Genomic DNA, 22,210 nt, shown 5'->3' with positions numbered 1-22,210 from the left:
TTGCAGAACGATATAAATGTTAAAGAAATGACAAAAAGAGTGGTTTTGGAAATAATTAGGTCAATTAAAATGTAACAAGGAGAGTGGTCTAGACAGCATTTAAATTAGCAACAAACTGCTCCGTTTGGGCTCTTCAGTTCACTCACCTATTTAATCATCAATTCATCTATGCGAATTCCTAGCAAATTAGAAAAGTTACTAAATTAACGTACCCTGAAGGTGGTGACTAAATTATGTATCAATGTCACCGATGCCTGTTTTGTCTAAAACATAAGAGAAACTTAACCAAGGCTGTTCAGAGAGGGATCACCTGGAAGTCATCAGAGCTGTGGTGTTACATGCTCTTCAAGGATCACACAAAATGCTGTGTTTTAGAAAGGTCTGTAAGGTAAAAAAAGTCATTTTCGTTCTGTCTAGCCAGTTGGATTTTCATTTTAGCATTCCTAAGCCAAACCTGAAGCCCATGTACAAAGCCACTGATAAAAGAGAGGGAACTGAAATACATTTCATTCCCAGTGTGTACTCCAAAATTACAGATGGCCATTCATGATAAAAAAGGTAATGAATGGTTTTATAAGTGATACAATATTAGCAGATCTAAAAGTGTGAGATGATACAGGAAACCATGGTGTCCCCTTATACAATATTCTGACTGTGTACAAAACGAATCCTTTGGCTTGTAGAGTAGTTCCCTGCTGCCATGCAAGATGCCATCAGTCTCTCCTAGTGGGGCCAGTTCTCACCTGTAGGGAAACTGGCCCCGTGGAGAGCCTGCACGGACTACCCTTCACTTAATTTCCTCCTGCCAGTAAGAGATAAAATATAATTGCAAGTGGCACTTAAACAATACTGTTCTGGCTTAATTGACACCCTGCCAGAAGCAGTGTGCCCTTACTCTAGGGTCCAAACATGGTTCGCTCGTGTCCTTCTTCACATCTCACACTGACTTCAGGAGGAGGGAAATCAAGCTCTGAAAACAAGTATATGATGTGCCTTGTAAAGGAATCTTTGAAGAAAATATGGATGGAGAGGGAATGGAGGATGAAGAAGTTGGGTGGGGAACAAATTTTAGGGGAACGCAAGCCTGGAAGCAAAGCTATATTTGAAAACTCTAATTTTATGCTGCATAACCTGCATCTTTTTCTCTAGTTCACTTTCATTTCAGACTCTGCAACTTGAGGAAGTCCTTACTATGCAGTCAGTAACAGATTGCATATTTAGTCTCTGGCTCTGCCTAAAGCAAAAAAGATATTCCTTTGTCACATACAGTAGTTCTGCTTAAACCTCCCCTAGAAAAAGGCACGCTCCTGTCTGATGGGATCAGGCTGATGGTCCAAGAAACCCTTTCAGGTATTGTGGATGGAGTGGTACCTCTACAGGTAAGAGGCAGCATCGTTTCAAAGCATTTTGTGAGCAAGCTGTCATCTTTAATGGGCAAATGATTGATAGTTTCCGGTTGGTTACGTGAAGACTTGAAAAGAGGCCTAGTGTCAGAGGGTTCAGATACTCCTCAAGTGGTATTCAGATGCCTAGAGATATAGGGATGGGTGCAGCCTTGGCAAGATTTTAAAAGCAAGATAAGGAGAAAGGCATAATTAGGCATCTGACTTGAGCTGAAAATTCACATCTCTCCTCAGGATTGGTGAACTGCGTTGGCTAAAACAAGATGCAATTTGAATCTTTGCCAATTGCCTGTATTAAACTGAGCCCTTTTTTTTTCCCTTAAGATCAGAGATTGCTTTGTTCAATGTTGGAGCACGTCAGAAATTCTTCTGTGATCCTTGGAAGTATAAGTGTGGGGGGGTAGAGAAGAAGAAGTTGCCATATTGCTGTATTTGGCACCGGGTGCAACTAAATGAATGCTGCCTCCAGCTCTGGGTCTGTGATTCAGCATGGATTTTTGATAAATTAAAGGGGCTGCGAGTATGCAGGTACAACCTAGGTACCCATCTACGAGTGCTTTAGGGCATTTGGCCTGAATAAGTAAAAACCCCAAGGACAGGGCCCCTCTGCTTAGCCCGGGGCTGGCTGCTCCTGGAGAAGTTTGCCCTTGGGACTTCAGGACTTTTCGTAGAGACCAGCTTTCTTCCTCAGCCACTTGCTGGCTTTAAAATTACATGCTCCCTTCGCAGATGGGTCCGATAACGCCGCAGAGCCGGTTGGCCCCAGGCCCTCAGGATTTAAAAGGGCAGACCACACTATCATAGCACAGAGGAGAACTGGGAGAACAGTTAAAAGAAAGACTCCCTTTAACTTTAGCAGAGAGCTTATTTGGGCAATAAACTGAATGCAGCAAATATATGCTATACTGGCCAAATCTAAAATGAAAATAGAGGCAATTTTAGCATTCCTTTACTTTACAATGCCTGATTGAAGAATTTGGTCACATGGCAGGAAAGAAGGTCATTTAAGAGAGCTGTTTCAACAGAAGCTCATTCGTATTTTAAACTGGTCACATGCCTTTTCACTTGTGTCTGCTCTGACGTGAATCTCTTCTTCCTTCATCTTTATTTACATTGATCTATTTTCATATTTTGCTTTGAATTGTAATCAGACTTTTATCCAACAGCCAGTTTGAAAGGGTGGCTGGGGCATTCCCATTCAACTACTGTTTGCACTGTACAAGAGGAATCATTTTTCCTAATGAGAGAGCGTTATGGCAATTGCATTGACATGGTGCATTTTATGCTGACCGGTCAAGATCAATTTTATAAACAAACTAACTGTAGCATGCAAGTGTTGCTACATTTGCATTTGTCTCTGCAGTCAGGCACACATTAAATACATCCCATGTCATGTTTCAGACCAGAACAAAGGGTTATATCTAAAACAGTAGGACTCATTAGATAACATTAGCAGAAGTACTGCATAGTGATGCAACTGTACGGAAATAAACATTTCAGTCAGATGCTGAGAAACATATATCATGCTCATAAAAATAGCAATGTTTGTAAAAACATGCAGTATAAAACAAGGAGAATTTCATCATGCACAGCAGGGAGACGTGTTGGCTGCTTCAAAGAAATAGATTTAATTCATACCTGGAAATAATTTGATCTTCAGTTTTCCTCCACACTACTTACTATGTCCAAACAGCGTATACGAGCTATTGGCAGGCAGAAATTGCCAGGGAGTTATGGCTTTTTAAGATCTGACTTTCTCAGCAGTTGCAAATACAAGACTGGAATGCTGATTAGCTCTAAGATGACATGTGAATGAAAAAAAGGACCCCAAGATTCAGGGCTACTTAAAATGAAATGTGTTTCTGTAAACATTAGACAAACAGTGATTTGGGAAATCTGAGTCCCAAGCAGAAAACCAGGCTGAATACGCTTTCAGAGAATGTGCTGTTACTACCTCCAGTATGGTAAAATTACAATGAGCATATCTGACTATTGCTAACTCTCAACAGAAATTTGAGCTGTGTGGGTCAATGTGGTGACTCAGCAACCAAAGTTACTTAGTCTTCCTGCAGGCAGAGGACTGCAGCTCCGTTTCCAGCACCGCGTTTGTGATTTCCAGGGGGAGCAGGAGATGAGTCAGGGAATCGGAACAACCTTGCATTGCTGAACCAGTGCTTGTGGCTTGATCGATGGCACTGGGAGGGCTCTGCCGTAGGGAGCCCCTGCAACAGTGTCGCAGTGTGCTCGTGGGCACGGCGCGCCATGGAGGCTGCCGGCGCTGTCGAACGTGTTGGAGGGGGGGAAAGGGAGGAGGGAGAGAGAAGAAAGAAAATGTGGGAGAGAAATAGCATGAGGATTCACTGTGGCATCACATGGCAGATAATATTTATGCTATTGTGCATGAACCAATGCATACTGTATCCCAGCTGAGATGCAGGTAGACACAAAACTTGATATCCCATAGCTCAGAAATAGTGTTATTTTCAAGGTGCAGCCGATCGGTGGCAAACTGGAACGCACACGAAAAGCACTATGTTCCTAGGGCAGGAGTGTTTCCTCGCCAGTCAGCTGCAGCATCAGGCAGGTAATTAATGAGCGCCTGGATAAGATGAGCGAGGTCTTGTTTATCAATCAACATAGTATTAATTATCTCGTGTGTCAATTTTAATTGAAGTGATTTGTATTAATAAGGGTGGTTTGTGCAAGTTGTATGGCATACCTGCAGGGATATGGGTTTGCTCCTGTGCATAGCTTTTGGCAAATATGCTAACCTAGGAAATAGCGTGGCAATTTCAAAGTATAAATTTTTTTAGAGATAACTAGCTGTGTAATTGGTGGCTATTTATTAACAGAACCTATACTTGGAAACCCCCCCACCTAACAACACCTATGTCTGAAATAAAAAAAGAATTATGTAAGAAGCTGTCTAGCTGAAGACATGTCATAAAAAATCTCCAATGGCACACATAAAGGGGGTAACATTATTTGAAAATTATAATAATAGCTTTCCACATGTGTTCTCATAAAGAGGGAAAGCTGTGTGACTGATGGCATTTTGTTCCAGGCTTGAATCCATCCATATTGCATTATATTTTTAAAAAAATTCTGTGGCTCTTTTTATTTGACTTTTTCTTACTTCATTAGAGGAACTGTTGCAGTTCAGGTTACTCTGTGGCTGTCATACTCCTAGCATCACGTTGAGTCTACTCTGGAACTGAATTGTCCCAGGTGTGCTTTCAATCTAAAAGTGACTCTACGAGGACAAATATTAGTGTAATCACAGCTGTTTCTGTGCTACTGAGCATTATTATTTTTTTAGCATTTATAGTGTTGCCAGAGCTCCCTTGTGCTAGGAGGTGTCCAGGCACCGCACAAGAGATGATGTCTGCCCCAAAGATCCTATAATCTAGAAACACAGGACAGAGAACAGCCTGGGGGAAGGGCATTAATCAGTTACTGACTTTCCCTGTATTTAATACAGGGGTGTCTGAGATACAGAGATTAAATGACTTGGCTCCGTTATGCAGAGGGTCTGTAAAAGAATTGGGAATTGAAAGCCACCGTCTTCCATCTAAATTCAGACATGTTGAGTCATCAGTCAATAACAAGACGGATTTCCACGGCAGTAGCGATTGGAGGCTTTAATCAGGTTTCATGTCCTATTATGCTGGGTACTGTGTAAACATAGAATAACAGATGCTCTCTGCAGGCACGTCCTTAAACAGATCCCCACTGGCTTCAGTGGACCTCTATACATTCAGAAGGGTACCCTGGGGTAGGTCTGATTTTCTCAAGAGGGACAAGATGCAGAAGGTGGTGGAGGATTTATGGGGAACAGATCAGAGGTAATAGGATCTCAGGAATGCCTGCATAAGGTATGAAGTGTGGAGACTTTGTTGGTTACTTGTTTTATTTTGAAAGAGGATAAATGAACAAGGGAAAATCATAAACTTTTTCAATGGGAGTCTGGTACCTATGTGCTTTGAAGTATCTGCGTCCTAGTGTTCTATAGAATTGGACTGTTTTCCTGCTCAAGAATAACTCAAAAATGTTTAAAACAACTGCAGCAAAGCTCACGTTTTTTCACATAAACAGTCTTTACCAAAGAGTAGCCTCTTTGCTAACTTAAAAGCTGGATGACTGAAAGGTAAAGGGAAAACAAAGATGCTATGAGAAGAACCACGAGCCCATTCAGAGGATATCTGCTGAGATGTTATGGGTGGCGAAGAAGCCCTGCCCAGCCGGTGACATAATTTTCTACAACTTCCAGCTTGCCCTGGCAGGCTCAGGGGCTGCAGCAGGAACGCCGCACAAAAGCCAGGCTGGATGCAGCAGGAAAATACAGGGGCCCTAATCGCCCACAGCCTGGCAATGAGCGTTGGCTGAAGAGCTTCAATGCAGTACTCCATCCAAATGCAGATGACAAGCCTGAGGGCAGGAAATATGGCAAAGCAGGTCAAGGACTGCTTTTTTTTCGCAGGTGCCTTTGTTGTTTTAATATTCAGTGTGCATGTCACAAGAGCACTCCGAAGCTCCTTCCGAGCCTGTGCTAGGCGCTGTACCTAGATGTGTTAGAGTCAGTCCCTGTCCTACACAGTCCCATGTTGCACAGGCTCTTGGTGCACCCAGCTTTACTGTGTGAGCTGCTCCATTCAAGGCCTGAATAGGAAATTAAGGAGACGAGGAACATTTGCAGACTCAGGGTGCAAGACAGCTGGTGTTATGCACTGACTATGGTGGGGGCAAGGAAACATCCAAATATATACTTTCTGTATAAGCACACATGCAGCTTTTTTTTAGCCTGAATTTTGCTGTTTGTGCATGTGCCTGTTTCTCACTCCTAATATTTTTTTAAACTTCTGGACACTTTCAATTCATTTGGCAGCAGGGTTTTCAATGGCTGTGTCTATATAGCATTTTAGGCTGGATCAGGAATGTGTTTTTGAAGCTAATCTCCTGATCATGCCAGCTCCCTCCGCTTTGTTTCATATCATGGACCACTCTTGAAGTCCATGAACTGGATTCCTTTCCAGTGAATCTAAACCAGAAGATGCCCTCCAGAATAGTTCATGCAGACTCCAGCCACTGCTGGGTATTCAGCCCATGGGACACAATTACAGCTCGGCTGAAGCTCCCCCACTTCACTGGAACAAAGATGGGGTCCTCAGCACCATCTGAATCGCTCAGGAAATCCACTCCTCTTGGGCAACCACTTGCCAATGCAGACAGAGCACATCTCGGTTGGCTTGTTGCCCACAGGAAACTTCAGGTGAGGAGAGGAGAGGAAGAGGGCTTGCATATGGAGTGGAGCCCTGCCCCTAAAAGCAGTATGGACTTAACTGGCTCTGGCCACAGGGCAGAATGGCCACAAACCCACGTGTAGTCACAGCTGACAGAAAGAGTGTAGATGTGGCCAAAGACTAGTAAAAGCACTCAAAAAAGTTTTGTGACAACAGGAAGTCAGGCTGAAGAGGAGACATCGATGATTCCACTGAAGGCAAGTGGCAGCATGAGCTCAAAGCCAGTTAGACACCAAAGAAGCACATGAGATACCCAAACCGCAGAGAAAGCTTTGAACAGCATTTGCACTCATTAGACACCCACAAATGCAACCAATGCAACACTGTCGCATAGGGAATTGTATTACCAGGGTTCTTTCACAGGCCAACTTGTATTATAAATAAAGCAGAAACTACTCTGCTGTCACTCCACAAGCCATTGGTTTTTGGCAGGTTTCTGACTGGCATGACTGCAGAACTGAGGCTGCAACAGGACGCTGAAGTAAAGAGAACACCAAAGACATGAATTTGTTTTTCCTCTCCCTTCCTCTTTGCCTACTTTTATTCGGTTCATGGTAGTGTCATCTCTTTTACCTATGAGGTGTGAATACAGATGATGACATGACTAAATGCAGTTTTATGGCTGTAGTATCCAGGGGTTCAGACCAGAATGATATTGGAATGGTCACTTCTGGCTTTAAAAGTTTCCAAACTATAAAATTTTGATGAATGATTCAAATGCTAGCAGATTTTTGTGTGTATGCAGTCGCCATTAAAAATGCACTGAAGGAATTAAAAGCAATCACTTCTCTTCTAGCATTTATGTACAAATAATAAAATAATCTGTCAGTGCAGTGGTTAAATGTCATGTGTAAATACATTTTAAAGGTTCTAGGAAGCCTCTGTCACCATAATGCCAAAAACCTTAACAGCTAGTTTAAAGCTCTTAATCTCAAGGAAATTGTAAAGATCATGAGAAAGACTGAGTTCTTCTTTGTTGGCCTCCACCTGGAGCTCAGTACATCTAGATCACAGTGCTCCAACAGATCTACTGCTGTGTCCATGCCTGGCAGCAGGGCTGCTGCTCCTTCCACATTTCCATGGGGATATTTGCAAGGACAATCACTAATACTGCACTCAAGTTCATTTGCCCACATTGTGCTTAACTGTATAATTTTAGATCAATAGCATAATCAGCATTGGGTGTGTGAGTTGAGAATGCAACAAGGACCTGAAATTTTCTATTTTTTTAAAATGTGTATATAATATGTATATACAACTTCAGTATTTTAGTGTCAGAGGATTTTCATTTTTGAATATAGTTAAGATTGTGATGTTTCTTTGAACAGGTTATTGGAGTTTCAGCATTCTCAGGTATCCTCCCAGAACTAAGAACTCATGAAATGTTGTTTTACAAACAAGGAGGGGAAAAATCAGCAATTTGGAGTAGACTTCACTTCCTCAAGATCAAAGACTCTTTCTTCTGATGTGTCTGTACTGTGCCTAACATTTCCTGGTCCAAACTGGGACTTGTGGTTACTACTGTAACAACAAAAACTGCTGTGGTTGGTGTATGGGACAGAACTGATATATTTGCTATTTTTGTACATTAGAATGTACTAGTGCATTTTCTATGCAAACCAGTTAAGTTCCTGTTTATTTACTGAATTCCCCCTAGCGTGTTTGCTGCCCTGTGGCACAGCAATCATTATTCCAGAGGAAGAGGACTGCATGGTTCTCGCTTTGGAGTTCGTCAGCACCATTCATTACTCAGCCAGAAAAGCTCTTGGAAGGACTGTGAAGTATGCCTTCTTCCTCCTTTTCCAGCTGGAGAAGGCATACCGCCACCCCAGCGCCACCCAGCCTGAGCATGCTGGCGGCCGGGAAACAGAAGCTAGAAACCAAACATGGGTCTCTCCTGTCTGACCTCTCGGAGGGTTTTTAACAAACCCTCAGGAAGAGCTCCCCAAAAATGTCTTAGCAAACAGGGATAACTCAGATCTCTGGTCTTCCAGTTATCAGTTTAGCTAACACTTAGTCTTTCATTGAACTCGCCACAGAAGTACAAACTAAATCATACATGTATTTATTCACAGTATGAATTTCTAAAAAGCAAAATTACAATGTTTCAGTACGATTACATTTATTCTTTTTTTCCAGATAGCCTACTATTGTTTTGCTCTTGAGAAATATCGCCAAACATTGGATTTTTTCAACCTTAGAAGCACAACTATGTTTATTATATTTGGCAGCATGAAATGCACTTTTAATTTGTATTTTATTAAACTAGACTTTCATCTTAGACCAAACATGAGCTGTTTCTTTAAAAGTTACAAATGCCTAGAATGAGATACTAGTGCCATAACTCTAATAGGATTTCCCATAGCCTTTTCTTTTTGAGCCCTGTTTGAGTAGAGCCCACCTTTCAAAAAGGGAGGAATAAATTCACAGTTAGCACATAAAAGCACTGTCAGTACTTGCAGTCATGGAACAGAACTTGTTCTAGTGGGGTTAACTCAATAATTACACTCCATCTTACCGTACTAGTCTTTCTTTTTATGCCTGACTGGATAAAAACATTTTTTATCCAAAGCTGCATAATTTCAGTGTTTTAAAATAAGTTTTAAAAGTTAGATCAAATTATGTGCTACTTATATATTTGTTAAAAATGGGCAAGAACACAAGTGTCTGTTCTTTTGGTATGGTATTGATATATTGTCTGGCAATCAACCATTCCTTGCCACTAACCCTATGTTCAGTATTTTATGGTAATATAATACCAAGGAACAGTCGATGCACCTTATCCTGTACCAATTACTAAATTAGAGTAAACAGATGTGAAATTTGAGGAAGCGCTTAGGGAAATCTAGGGACTTCCCTGAAAATTAGAGTTTATAGACTATAATCCCATTGATGATAACTGAATGATAAAACCCACATTGTTTGCATTTATAACAATTCTTGAGGGATTTCATTGTTCTCAGAGGAAAAAAAAAAAAGCCTTCTTTTGTTCATTGTTGCTACAAAGTCACCCTTGTTGTTGCAGACCAGGCACTTCCTACTTTACCTGGGTATTTTTATCCACAGTACTTTTCTGTGTTTCAGAGATAAGCCTTACACCAAACCGCAAATCTAAGCGTGCCCCCCTGCCCCATTTTGGGGAATGTCAGATCCAGAGCTGGATCCAAACTTTCTAGTTTGGGCCTGTTGTTCATCATTGTAAATCAACAGTTCGCAAATCTAAACAATTTGCTCATGTTCATTTTTTTTTATTGTACTTCCTTTTTAGCAAACAACAGAGGTTTATTTTCTTCTCTTTGGGACTGAAAACTATGCTTGCTGTATGACCTTATTTTTTAAACTGCTGCTTCGTTTGCAGGGGAAGTCCTAATGACCTTGCTCACGACAACAGTCTGGGAGCTTATCAATCAGAACAAGGTTTGGCAGAGAGGCAAGAAAGCTCTCCTGCAATCAGATCTATTACCAGAGGTCCCTCTGCCTATACAGAAGTTTCCTACAGTCAGTGAAGTTTCTATTTACACGCACTCTTTATTGCTAGATGTAATTGCAGGCTCAAGACTCAAAATTAATTCAAAAAAGAATTTTCTTATTTTTTGTTAGTTTTTATACACGTCCCCTTAATATGCTGCAAGCCTCTCACACTGACGATTAATTTCCTTTGAAAGATATCTTTTGTACCTAAATACATCTTAATCTACACTAAATATTCTGAATTTAATGCATGGTATGTAGAAATGTGGTCACAATCCCAGAGAGTCTGTTGCAGATTTTTCTTTTCCAGTGCCTTTGCACATTAGTGTGGGAATGGTTCCCATGGCCATTTCACTCTCCCCTGATATCAACAGAAATTTTTCCACTCTTTCAGTAGACGAGGATCTGACCCTAAACTCAGTACCCCTGCAACACAGGGTTTGCTTCTTCTCCTAACTTGGCTGTGCGGTACATTTTTAAACCCGTTTAAAGGTTCCAGTACACACAAGGGAGAGCCATACAAGTATAATATTGGCTTAGCAGTTCCGCGGGGAGGAACTGGCCTGCCCACTGATGGAAAAGGAAGTCTGGTTCTCCCTCCATCCCGAGCGAGTGTGAACCCTTTCCTCCTCTTTCTCATAACTGGCTCCTCCAGAGCACTGATGTACACAAAATCCAATGATCCGTTTGACACTTGGACACCCGCGAGATAAACAGAATTATTTAGACAGACCTCGATGCTCAAAACGGAACAAGAAAGTATGTAAGCTGTGAATTTCAGTAAACATGTAAAATCATTCAAATGACGTGGTAGAAATGCCTCTTATTACACTAAACAGATTTGTTACCAGTGTGAATACAAGGTCGTACTCCCTAGCTTTGCTGCTGTAAATGCATTTTATGCACCTTTATTCTGTTAACGCTGCAAAGTTGTGGGAAGATGAACTATTTTCCAACTTCTAACCAGCTTCTAATTACCGAAATGTGATCATCAGCGGTTGCAGGCTTCCAAACAAATCAAGTCAATTCTTACAGCCCAGTTAGAGTTTACAGCACTGTCAATTAGAAAATAAACAAAATCCTTTAATTAGCAAACGGGGCAAACTTGCTACTGGAAGCACCGAGAAATAACAAATCCGTCAAAGGCATTTCCACAACATCATTTTCCCGAGCGCAGCGGCCCTCGAGCCCTTAGGAAGCACTGCGATGCTGGAAGCAACGGCCACAGACCGCTGCGGTATTAATTTGCGGCGCTTTGGCTGCAGTTGCTGCGCACGGCAGGGCCTAGCGCAGAGGCAAGGCTGTGATTTTTGCATCTGCAGCCCTGGTCACCCTGTCACTGGGGTCCCCCCAGGGAATTGTTTGCTGCTCCCAATAGGGACACTAAAATATTCTCAGAGGTGCCCCGATGCCTAATTGTTTAACGAGCTGGTGTTGATGAGGTGTGAGGGATCCTGTGAAGGTAGTGCTCTCCCAGCGTGGGCAGGTTTGGGGCGGCTTTAGGCGCTGGAGCTCTCAGGAGTCGCTCGTTCCAGCTGAGGAGTTTTGGGGGAGCTGAGCAGTTTCCCTAGATGCTTCCTAGAGGTGAAAACACGACGAGGCGGCGGCCTGGGCCTGTCCCCCGCCGCTGGGGGAGAGGGGCGGGGGGCCTTTTGGGGCGAAGCTGGCCGCTCTGGGGGAGCTCAGAGCCACAGCGCTACTAAGGCTGGTGCCCCCCCCCTCCCCGCGGCGTCACCGAGGGGGTCGCAACGGCCGCCAACGGCCCCCGCGCCGCCGCCAACGGCTCCCGCGCGGCGCGGGGCGGGCGCGGGCGCTGCCTCCCCTCCCCTCCCTGCCCGCTGCGCGGGCGGCGGCGGCAGGACCCGGCGGCGGCCGCCGCGGAGGATGTGAGCGAGCGAGCGCCGCGGAGGCGCGTGCGGGGCGAGCCGAGCCGGGCCGGGCCGCGGCGGCGGGAGCGCGGCCCTGTGGCGCGGTGCGGCGCGGAGGGGCGGCGGCAGCGGCAACGCGGGCACCCGCCGCCCCGCGGCTCCGGCTCGAGCGCGCGGCGGGGAGGCGGCGGGCAGCCTCCCCCTCCCGGCAGCGAGGCGGAGCGGCGCGGCGGGGGAAGGCAGGCAGGCCGCCGGAGCGGGTGTGGGAGCCCCATGGGCCGGGCGCCTGCGAGAGGGGGAGGAGGAGCCGCCCCGCCGCCCGCCGCCCGGGGATGGTGAGGAGGAGGCGGCGGCTGCCGTGAGCCCAGTTAGGCCGCAGCTCGGCGCCCGCGGGAGCGGCCGCCCCGCGCCCCCCCCCCCCTCCCTCCCTCCCGCTCGCTCGCTCGCTCTCCCCCCTTTCCCTCCCCGGCCGCCCTCCCCTTTCCCGTCCCTGGCAGCCGCCACCCTCCCATCACCTCCTCTCCCCGGGCTCCAGGCACGTAAGTGACCCGGTCCCCGGCTGGGAAGGGCTGGGGGAAGGAAGCGCCGGGGCCTGCTGCGCCGCGCTGCGCCGCGCCCGCCGCATTGTGCGGGGCCGCCGGGAGGGCAGCGCGGGGCCCGGGCGGCGGCCGGCTCGCCCGCTGACCCGCCTAGGCCGCGGCGGAGGGCGCCCCCCCCCCCAACGGCGGCCGGGCTGCGGCGCCCCCGGGCCGCGCGGAGGAGGAGGAGGAGGAGGGGAGGCGGGCGGCCCCCGGCGGGCGTCCTGCCGCCGGAGCCGGGCGAGCGGGCGCGGGGCGAACAGGAAGCTGTTGGCTTCCCCGGGATGCGGTAAATGAAAGTGCTGCGGGGCGGGGGTGGCCGTGCGTCCCTCCGTCTGTCCCCTGCCTCCGCGGCCGCGGCCTCGCCCGGCGCCCCCGGCCGGGCCCCCGCGGGGCGAGCGGCCTCCCGGCGCGGCCCCGGCATCGGCATCCCCGGCGGGCGCGGGCCGGGGATGAAGCTGTGGCAAACGGAGGAGCCGAGGCAGCTCCCCCCCACCCCACCCCCGTTGTCTCCCCTTATCTTCTGCAGCCGCGCTGCAGAGCCCTGCCTGGCTTGCGGACCGCCGGGTGCTTGCTGAGGGGGGTGTGATCCTCTCCGGGGCGTTTGGCGTGTGCGGGCTGTGGGGTGGCGTTGGTGGGCTTGATTTTTGCAGTCGTGTTTCGCAGACCTCTGGGTTAGCCGTCTGCAGATGCCCACTTCTCCTCCCCCCCCCCCCCGGGTGAAATTCTGCAATTACTGAAATGTTCTTGGAGACTTCGCGCACTTTTTCTTCTTTCTTTGTACACACATAACATAATCCAGCATGTGAACGTACTGGGACATTCTTAATATATATTTTACTGACAATACAGTACTGATGCTAGTGTGTCTGCACCTTATCAGTATTTTTTTTCCCCCTTGGGGAGAGTGTTTAACTGTTTTTGCTTTGTTTTTCTACCATCCCTAATATATAAAGAGAAGCAAATCCCTGATTTGCTCTTGTTTGTTTTATTTATACCACAGGAGGGATGTACATTTCAAAATACTGTTATAAAGGGGAGTTACTAACACTTAATTCAGAAGAATATTTGTTTACAGGTAAATAAATTTGACATACTGCATGACTAGTAATTACTTTTATGTAGTAGTTAATTTCCTGATGACAGCCACAACATTTGTCTGAGTTAATAGATTTAAAGACACTGTGGAGCTAGCTTTCATTTTTTAAATAGGAGGGTTTTCACTGTGTACAGTGTTTATAGAACTGTTTTTTGGTGTGCAGCAATGGTAAATCAAATTGATCCAGTGTCTGCATGTAACCTGTAGCTCTAGCATTCACTTTCTGGCTTATAAAATGCCCTCATTACAGTAAGAATTAAATAGGATCGTGGCTGACTTCGTTTGTTTGGGGGACAGAGCAAAACTTTTGTTATGAGTACTTTAAAATGGGATTTGATTAAATGCATCTTAAATTAGTACAAAAATTCTGTGCAGCACAGTTCTTATATGAGCATAAACTATAAAAGGACTTGTTCTTGTTTGGGAACATAAAGAGGATTTTGTCTAGCCTGTGTCTTTGACAGAGTATGAAGAAGTTGTCTCTTTTCTGCCATCACTCAGTTTTGAAATATGCAGCTTAGTTTGTCCTATCAAACTCTATCTGTGGTTGCAGCTTGGACAGCTGAATGTCGTAATCCTGGCCCCTCACCTGAACAAAATTAACCTCCTGTCTATTGATCAGTAAAGACATGAGAGCACAAGGCATTTCAAACTGCGGTTTTGTTAACCTAGATTATGCCCGTAGATTGAAAGAAGGTGGACATGGTTCTAGAGATTTTTTCTTTTGCTCTCAGTTTACAATTTTTCTGATAGTGCTCAGTTAGAGCAGCTTTTCCAAACCTTGTGTTAAGCCATATGTGCTGTCATGAAATACCTGTTTAGACATGGTGTTATTCTTAATGGAACATCATATGGGCTAATAGCAAATATTAGTGACCACGCCTAGCTCAAGGCCCTCAATGCATTTTTGTAAAGTAAACTAAGACGCTGGAACAAACTGGTCCTCGTATGCTTTTGTGAAAGTTCTCTGTCCGGATCTGGCAAGTGGGTCATGGCGCAAAGCTACTGGGGGTTTAGAGGGCCTTGAAAGTGTTGGAGCCACTGCTGCTCCTGTGAAATGCTGAAGGTAGGATTTGCATACTGAAGGAGATGTGCTTCACTGGTCAAAGCCTGGTGGGGACACCTATCTATATGCTCTACTTAAAATGTTGGCTAGAGCCCAACTTTGTTGTGTCCATGCTGTTTACGTGCGATTGGCTGTCAGCTGTGAGCTTAAAATGAGATCTGGGATGTACTGCAGGAAGAGAGCTTAGGTTGTTCATGATGTCCCTTGTCATGGGCCCAAGTGCACAGCTTCTGCTCCCCTGCAGTTGGCTATTTATCTTGTCTGCTCTTGTGAAAATGTCATGCTGCCAAGGTAGGCAGACAAGGGCTGCTGGGTCCTTTTTGGAAGGGTCCTGGTGTTGTGCGTTATAAGAACGTGTGGGATGTTAGGGCACAGAGTGTCCTGGGAACAGTGTAACCGTGCCACACCAGAGCAGTGGGTGTCCAGTGACAGGCATGGTGATGGGGGAAAGTGTTAGTTCAGGAACATGCTTTGCGTTAACCTGCTTTCTGATCTGGGCTAACTGGCACAGTCTAGACACAGCCTAACATGCCAGGTGAGGCAGGGACAGGACTGAGGTTGGGAGATCTTTTCCTGTTTAAATCTCTTGCTTACTCTCCCTCATGAAGGTGAGGTGATAATCATAGATACTTCTGCATCCTGTAAGCTAAAGTTTCAGCTTCAGTGTTATGGAAGAATCCATTTTCTTCCTGCTCTGCTTTAGAGTGTGCATAGAAATGAATATAAAATTTCACCTTGGAAAGAGGGCAAGGAGGACAGATTCCTCTCTTGATTTTTGTTCGGGTTTGGAGACAAAGAAAGGTGAGCATAATAGGAAGAAGAGAATAAGATAAGGTACTCTAATGCGTCTATCCCAAATATGGAAAAGACAGTTCTGCTCCACCTTTTGTTGGAAGGGTGGTTTGACTGAGTCTTTAAAGTAGGTTTCACTGTTGCAGGGCATAGGGAAGTGAGTTATCTCATTACTTATGAAGAATTTAATAACCTTTAAGGAATTAATATATGCATAATGATTTACTGCACTTCAGCCTTATAAGGAATGTTTTGCTATTGAAAAAGGTGTTACAGAAATGTATATTGAAAAACAAGCAAGCAACTGAGTTTGAATGCTAAGAGAAAGACAGAGTTGTTTAGCTTTTGACAGTGTTCAGTCATGTGCAGACACAGGCTGGGGCAGTCAGGTCATACTTACCTCAAATGCCCTCTGCTCACTGGGAACCATTCCTAGATGGCCATAAATGAGGACTGTAATCATTTCTTTTTTTTTTCTCCCCCCCCCCCCCCCCCCGGATTTTATGCAAAAGAAACTTTCTCTGGTTTACCCATCTTCAGTAATATGTTGACCTGTAGTTACTTCTCCATTACAAGAAATTACTATTACTTGCTGCCACCATTTTTGATACTGTCCTTTATTAAAATATATTAGGCACAATTTGAATGTGTATTTTAAAATATACCAGATAGAGGGGGTTTGCTGCTGTTGGAGCTGTGTGTATGGACATCTTATTGTACAGTGAGAAGAGGTTTCTGGCTCTGAAATAGCTTAGGAAAAGTCCCGCCTCATAAAATTACGCTTCCCCATAGTTGACTGAAGGACCAAGCAGGAGCCCATGTTGTACGTTGGCCTTAGGGCATGTTTAGTGCCCCACTTAAGTTTGCATGGCACAGTCATCTGCTGTGCACAGCTGCTTCATTATATCCCCTTTGCCTTCTCGTTCCCTGTGAAGGTGGTGGGCAGGTAAAGTTGCATCCCTGATAGCAGAGTTACAGTAGTAAATTAGGGAATATTAGTTGCATAGAAATTGCACAGAGGAGTCAGGCCAAACTTATTGGGACATCACAGAGGCTAGAAAAAATAGTTCCTCTGAACTTTGGTTTTCTTTGCTGGTCTGCTTTCTGGGCTATATTGTTATTCCAATTTAGATTATGAGATGACAGTTTAGCCTATTACAAGCGGGAGGTTGCTAAGTGGGAGTCTGGGCAAGTGTTAACCCAGAAAGAGCCGGAGAGATTTAGCTCGCGATTCCAGAATTTTGTGCCCCCTTTCCTTTTTCTGTTTTTAATAATGGGATTATCCTTTCTACAAACCAGCTTTGCTCATAGCTTTCTTCTTTACATTTGATTATTGAAAAGGATGTTGATCTTTTAATGCAGTTAAGTTGTTGAATTCAAAACACAGAGGTAGGTTACACAGTCCCCATAGTCTGTTATGGCACATTGTTATAAGCGTTAACTTTCACACCTTGGTGTTCCATTTTCAGACTTAAGCTGTGATAGTCTTAGGGGTTTTGTTCAACACTTTACAAATTGCTCGATGCTTAAAAGAAGCCTTTAAATGAGGCCTAGTCTCCTGCTGACGTCAACAAGTAAGTCTAGCTAGCATGACCATCGTGCATGCATTTTTGAAAGGAGAATGAAAGCCTGCCATGTCGGTCAAGTTGTATTTTAATTGCTCCTCTAAAGGAGTTTGTTTTAAGACAGCTCTGGTAGCTGTGGGTTACTCGTCTCCATTCTGCAACATATTGTTTTCTCATGTTTGTGAAATTAAAGAGTTCTTATGTGTCTGTTCCAATGTCATTTTTTGTGTGTGCTTTCCCTCCTTCAGGCAAACCTCTTATCTGTTTCTTTGAGTGGATAATTGTAAGCAGTGAGACATGACAGATTCGTAACTTGGGGAAAACAGCGTATTTCTGGGGGAAAAAAGAAAAAAATTGTTGCTGGTAATGATGAGGGATAGTGATAAACAGTGGAAGTTCATAGGCAAGAGTATCAAGGGACTGACCTCCTTTCTCTCCCAATTTCTCCCAGTCAATTTTTATTTCCAGTGACTGAGATTGTTCAAATTTATCTTCCTCGCTTGGAAGACTCTCTCTTTTAGAGCACTGGCAATGAAATGCGCAGCCCCCTCTCTCTCTGCTGGGGACTTAGTTTTAGGTTGGATTCATTTTGGCCATGTGTTGGTTCCATCCAAGGTTGTCTCAGTGAGTTACGTGAGATTAGGTGCTTTTTAATCTTGTTTCTAATGGATGGATATCACCTGCGTACTTGCAGATAATTGATGCACACGTGCCAAATCCATGCAGAGATGGCATATGTTTGTTAGAGGGGGAAAGTGGTCTCTCCACGTTTGGAGAGAGACTCCAATAAAAGCTAGGTCTTTGGCTGAAGGAGGGAAGGGTGTTATGAATGCTGCTAGGTTCATTTATATTAAACTTCTTAATTATTGCTAGCAACTTGGCACCAATTACATTTTTGATCACCCAAGTAATACCAAATGGAATGGAAGTATGGACACTTCTGAGAGCACAGAAGTGATTTAAAAATAAAAAGCAAACAAAAATTTACACCACAGGCAGAAAAATAATCAGATTCAATTTAGAAAAATAATAAAAGCTAATGCATCTGGGAAGAAATTACTTTCAATGAGGGAAGAGAAACGCAAAGAACATTTCTGTGGTAGGCAGCCACAAACTAAACATGTTTTCAGTAAGATGCAACAATTTTGAGCTATTTAAACAGGGACTACATCTCATAAAACAGAGTGGTAAAAATCTTAAATTGTGTTTAGGTGCATGTATTTCATTGCTAGAAAGACAACAGCAAACTGCGGTGTGCTCAGAGAAGAGCAAAAAAATTGATGTAGGTGCTGATTTTTGACAAGAAGGTTGCATGAGCTTATCTGAGATTCTTTGTGTATGCTTAAGACAAGTAGAAGTTATGATATCAAAGATAGAAAAGACAATTTTTGTGGGAAGTCCAGGAGATTTGAGTCGGATTAACAGGATGAGATTGAAGCTAGGAAAATTTAAAGCAGAATAGTGGGAATTCTTCCCCTCAGAAGTATATCTCTTAGGTGCACTGTGTATTAGTTGATAGCCTGAGATGCATTGGGCTGTAAGGAGACCTTCCAAAAGAAGTTCTGGAAGTCTCGGTACCAGGAAATATTTAAAACTAGACTTCGTTAAATCTCAGAAGGTGGTTGTTGTTGTTGGAAGGAGTTTGATGTTGCTGGAGGGATGGAAGAAGTCTACTGGGCAAAGTCTTGCATCCGCCTCGCATCCAGTGTGAGTGATGTTGCGAGTGTGCCCACGATCAACCCATTTAGTGAAGAAGCAAGACTTAAGCAGGCACTTATTTCAGCACCTCCATCCTCCGAGATATAAAAATCCTTGTGAAGAGCAAAGCCCTCATTTAGTGTTATAATAATAAAAAAAAAGCAATGAAAGCTACTCCCTGTTGTATCCATTACAGTATGTATGTGACAAGCTTCAAAATGATGGTGCACTCTTCTTTTCATCCTTTTAGAAATAGCTGGGAAGCAGCAAAAGGAAAAAAAAAAATCCTTTTTGTGGACCCTTCTGCTGGAGTTCAAAAATTTCAACAGAGTGATCTTTTGACGTAAACTGATATTTCAAGAGACATTCCTGCCATTATGAATGAAGTAGCAATAGTGAAGGAAGGGTGGCTTCACAAACGAGGTAAGTGTTTGTTCCTTGCGGGAATACTGGGTGTTTGGTCATTCAGCAAATTGGCTTTTTCTCTCAGGGTGATCTCTCATTTAACGACATATCTTTAAGCAGCGCATTCTTATTTTCTCGTTCACCGTAATTGGAAACTGTATATAAGGAATGTGCATGACACTCTCTCACATTTGAGAAAGCACAGGTATAAGGGGTTTTCTCTGAGTGTGTGCATGTGTATAGAAAACTGTGCCAACTGTTTAGTTTGAAAATGGTTTTTAAAGATAGCGGCTGAAAGAGGTGCTACTTGCAGAGTTAAACTGTAGCAAATTATTTTGTTTTAAATGGAGGTTTGTAACTTCTCCGTTTGTGTGCATACACTGCTAGAAGGTAGAATTGTCTTTATTTGAACAGTGAAAAATATGCCTGTATTTTGTGAGCAATGCTGTGCTCTTGCAGAGACTTGCTAGAGAAAGCGTTGTTTTGTTTGTGACTGAACCACTCACTCTTGGTACCAGTGTCCCAGACGTGAAGAATAGCCTTGAGTTTTGTGCGCTCTGTGCATTTCTGTTTTACTGCTAATGAAATCTGATTTTTATAAAAAGTCTTTATTCTTGGCTGGGTGGGGAGACTGAAATAACGTAGTCACATGTATCGTTATGCTTTTCGCATTCTTAGATGTTTTATTGCCAAAACACTGGGTTTGTTGTCCGAGGGGCTTTTTGGGTTTGTTTTGAGTACTATAATGCTGCTTCTATAGAGTACTTGGCTTACCTGTTTCTTTGTTTTGTACTATTGCTTCTTGGAAAGGAGAGAACAATGTTAGGTACTTTCCATAATCTCGTCATTTTTTTGGACCAGAAACAGAATTTGTGTGCTCCAGCAGTAAGGAAGCGTGCTGGTTCTGCAGACTCAGGCTTTTTTTAGAGGGTTTGCAACAACTTGCCTGAAGGTGCAAAGGTACAGCATAATTATTTTTGGAAGAGAATGGAAGTATGTTATCCTAACCTTGATAAAGGCGGCTGGCTCTTCTGCAAGAAGAGTAAAGTTGATAATCCAGGTTTTAAAAGGGCAGAAATACATATTTCTGACAGTTTGATATACAGTTTAGTTTTGCAAGTTGTCTCATGCTCGATTTTAAAAATGTTTTGATACCATTGGTAAAGCTTTTTCATTTTTTTGTTCTGGTCTACTGCAATCAGAAGCTAAGACAGGAATGCCAGTTTCCATTGGTTATTTTAAATAACTCATTGGATAATTCTGGTAAAGCCAGGCTATCTTGTTCTGATAGTGTATTTGGGAATTACACTGTGTTTGGATAAAACAGGAGAAAGAAATGCAGAACTTTGTTTCTCATTCCCATTTATAATCCTAGAAACTCTTTAAATCAAAGAGATATTTTAGATTTAAATCATGGTTTTGGCCTGAGGGTTTAAATCTTCTATTGTTATTTTTTCAGTATTTATCTGTAACTGAAAGATAGGAGGGAAATTTTAATTTTGTTATTTTGAGCAGCACTGTACCTAATTCTAGGGGAGACGTTTATTTTAAAAAGCTTGAAAGTGGAATTGGAAAACTGCATGTGTTGTCAGTATGATTCAGACAGATGTGTCTGAACCATTTAAAACAGTCTTGTTATATTTCAAACTTGTTTGTATTTACTCTTGAGACTTCTAATTTTCTGTATTTCTAGGATTATTATATAACTCCTTTCAGGTAAGGAGACCTCTGGAAGAGGTGTTCATAAAAGATGCCAGATCTCCAGATCTGCTGCTTTTTTTTTTTTAATTACCTTAAAGAAACAGATTATTATCTGTGATGGCTTGCTGATAGTATTATGACAAGATCATCTGCTGAACATATTTCCATTACTCCACCCCACAATGGTACTGTGCGTGTTCTGCATATTTGAGACTGAAAATTTATGCCCAAATTATTAATTGCGTCTTGGTGTTTTTTGGATGCCAGTAAACCCCATCCCTTTAACCTGTTCCCCAATGCTTGTCCCTTTTCTGCCTTCTTGACGTGTGTGGTAACACCTATTTCATTCCACTTCATTGATTTTTGTGACTGTTAATTTGGTATTGTCCATGTGAGGTTTCAGAAGGTGATACTATGTCTCCTTCTTGGCTTGCTGGTATACTCTCTGTCGGCTCGGTTACTCTCTTAGTTTTCTTAGCTGTTTTCAGATCAGTTGAGAAATTCAAATCTCTTGTTTGGGGGGGAGGCAGGGAGACTGATCCACTTGTGTGTGTTTGTCTGCTTTGTAAAGGATTTTTTTTTTGTCATCTATATTTATTGTCAGATAGATCTGCACTTGAAAAAGACCCTATCGGTTTGCTAGCTCTGCAAGATTAAGTGCTTCAACCGCAGGATGTTTCCAAAACTGATGCCTGATACTGTGAGCTTCTGAAATAAGGCATAAACAATAATTACTACAGGGAGGGACTGCTATAGGAGGATTTCGGATCGAGGAAATGTGTATTGTTTGTCTCTTGGATAACTTACAAAGCTGAGGGTTGGACTGCTTGTGGCCTTTAAAGATCCTAGGGCTTTCCACATGCAAATATTTTAAGTAGTGATTGGCCAAAATCCAGATTGGGCAATTACATTCTGCCTACCTAGAATTCCCCCCCGTAGCTTCGGTTGGATATGGTATCTGTTAGTTCCTGTCTTGAGCAGTTGAACAGTGTGGATGTGTGCAGTTAAACAGTTGCTACATCTCACCCCAGCAGTGGCTTAATTTCGGTGGTTTTAATGATTTGCGTATGTATAAATCAGCCTGCAAAGCGTTCTGGAGCTCTCTTGGATGGCAGGTGTATGTAAGCATAAAGCTATCATTATCAGGAGCAGGTGTTTTGGCCTGGCAGGGAAATAGCAGGGCTTTCTAGAATACTAGGTTGTTTTCTTCTATCAGCTTGCTTTAGACTTCTGTTGTTGTTTCCAAGATTAAAAATACAAATGG

General features: G+C 43.7%; 1 protein-coding gene across 8 annotated transcripts in view; it reads left to right on the top strand.

Moving 5' to 3' along the window:
• The first annotated feature begins 12,189 nt into the window (after positions 1–12,189).
• AKT1 (AKT serine/threonine kinase 1) overlaps positions 12,190–22,210 on the top strand; it is a 74,469-nt gene continuing 64,448 nt past the window's right edge. For 3 of the 8 annotated variants that reach the window (XM_067295069.1, XM_067295068.1, XM_067295062.1), the window contains exons 1-3: positions 12,190–12,377; positions 13,624–13,698; positions 19,091–19,263. In XM_067295069.1, coding sequence (XP_067151170.1) covers positions 19,218–19,263 — 46 coding nt within the window. In that variant the 5' untranslated portion in view covers positions 12,190–12,377; positions 13,624–13,698; positions 19,091–19,217. Of the gene's footprint in view, positions 12,378–12,511; positions 12,582–12,888; positions 12,910–13,620; positions 13,699–16,999; positions 17,152–19,090; positions 19,264–22,210 lie in introns of those variants that run through there. The other 5 variants (XM_067295067.1, XM_067295063.1, XM_067295066.1 and 2 more) reach the window with 5 other exon arrangements.

This window comes from Apteryx mantelli, chromosome 4, assembly GCF_036417845.1.
Source record: "Apteryx mantelli isolate bAptMan1 chromosome 4, bAptMan1.hap1, whole genome shotgun sequence".
Classification (NCBI taxonomy): Eukaryota; Metazoa; Chordata; class Aves; order Apterygiformes; family Apterygidae; genus Apteryx; species Apteryx mantelli.
This window is presented reverse-complemented; position numbering and strand designations above follow the sequence as displayed.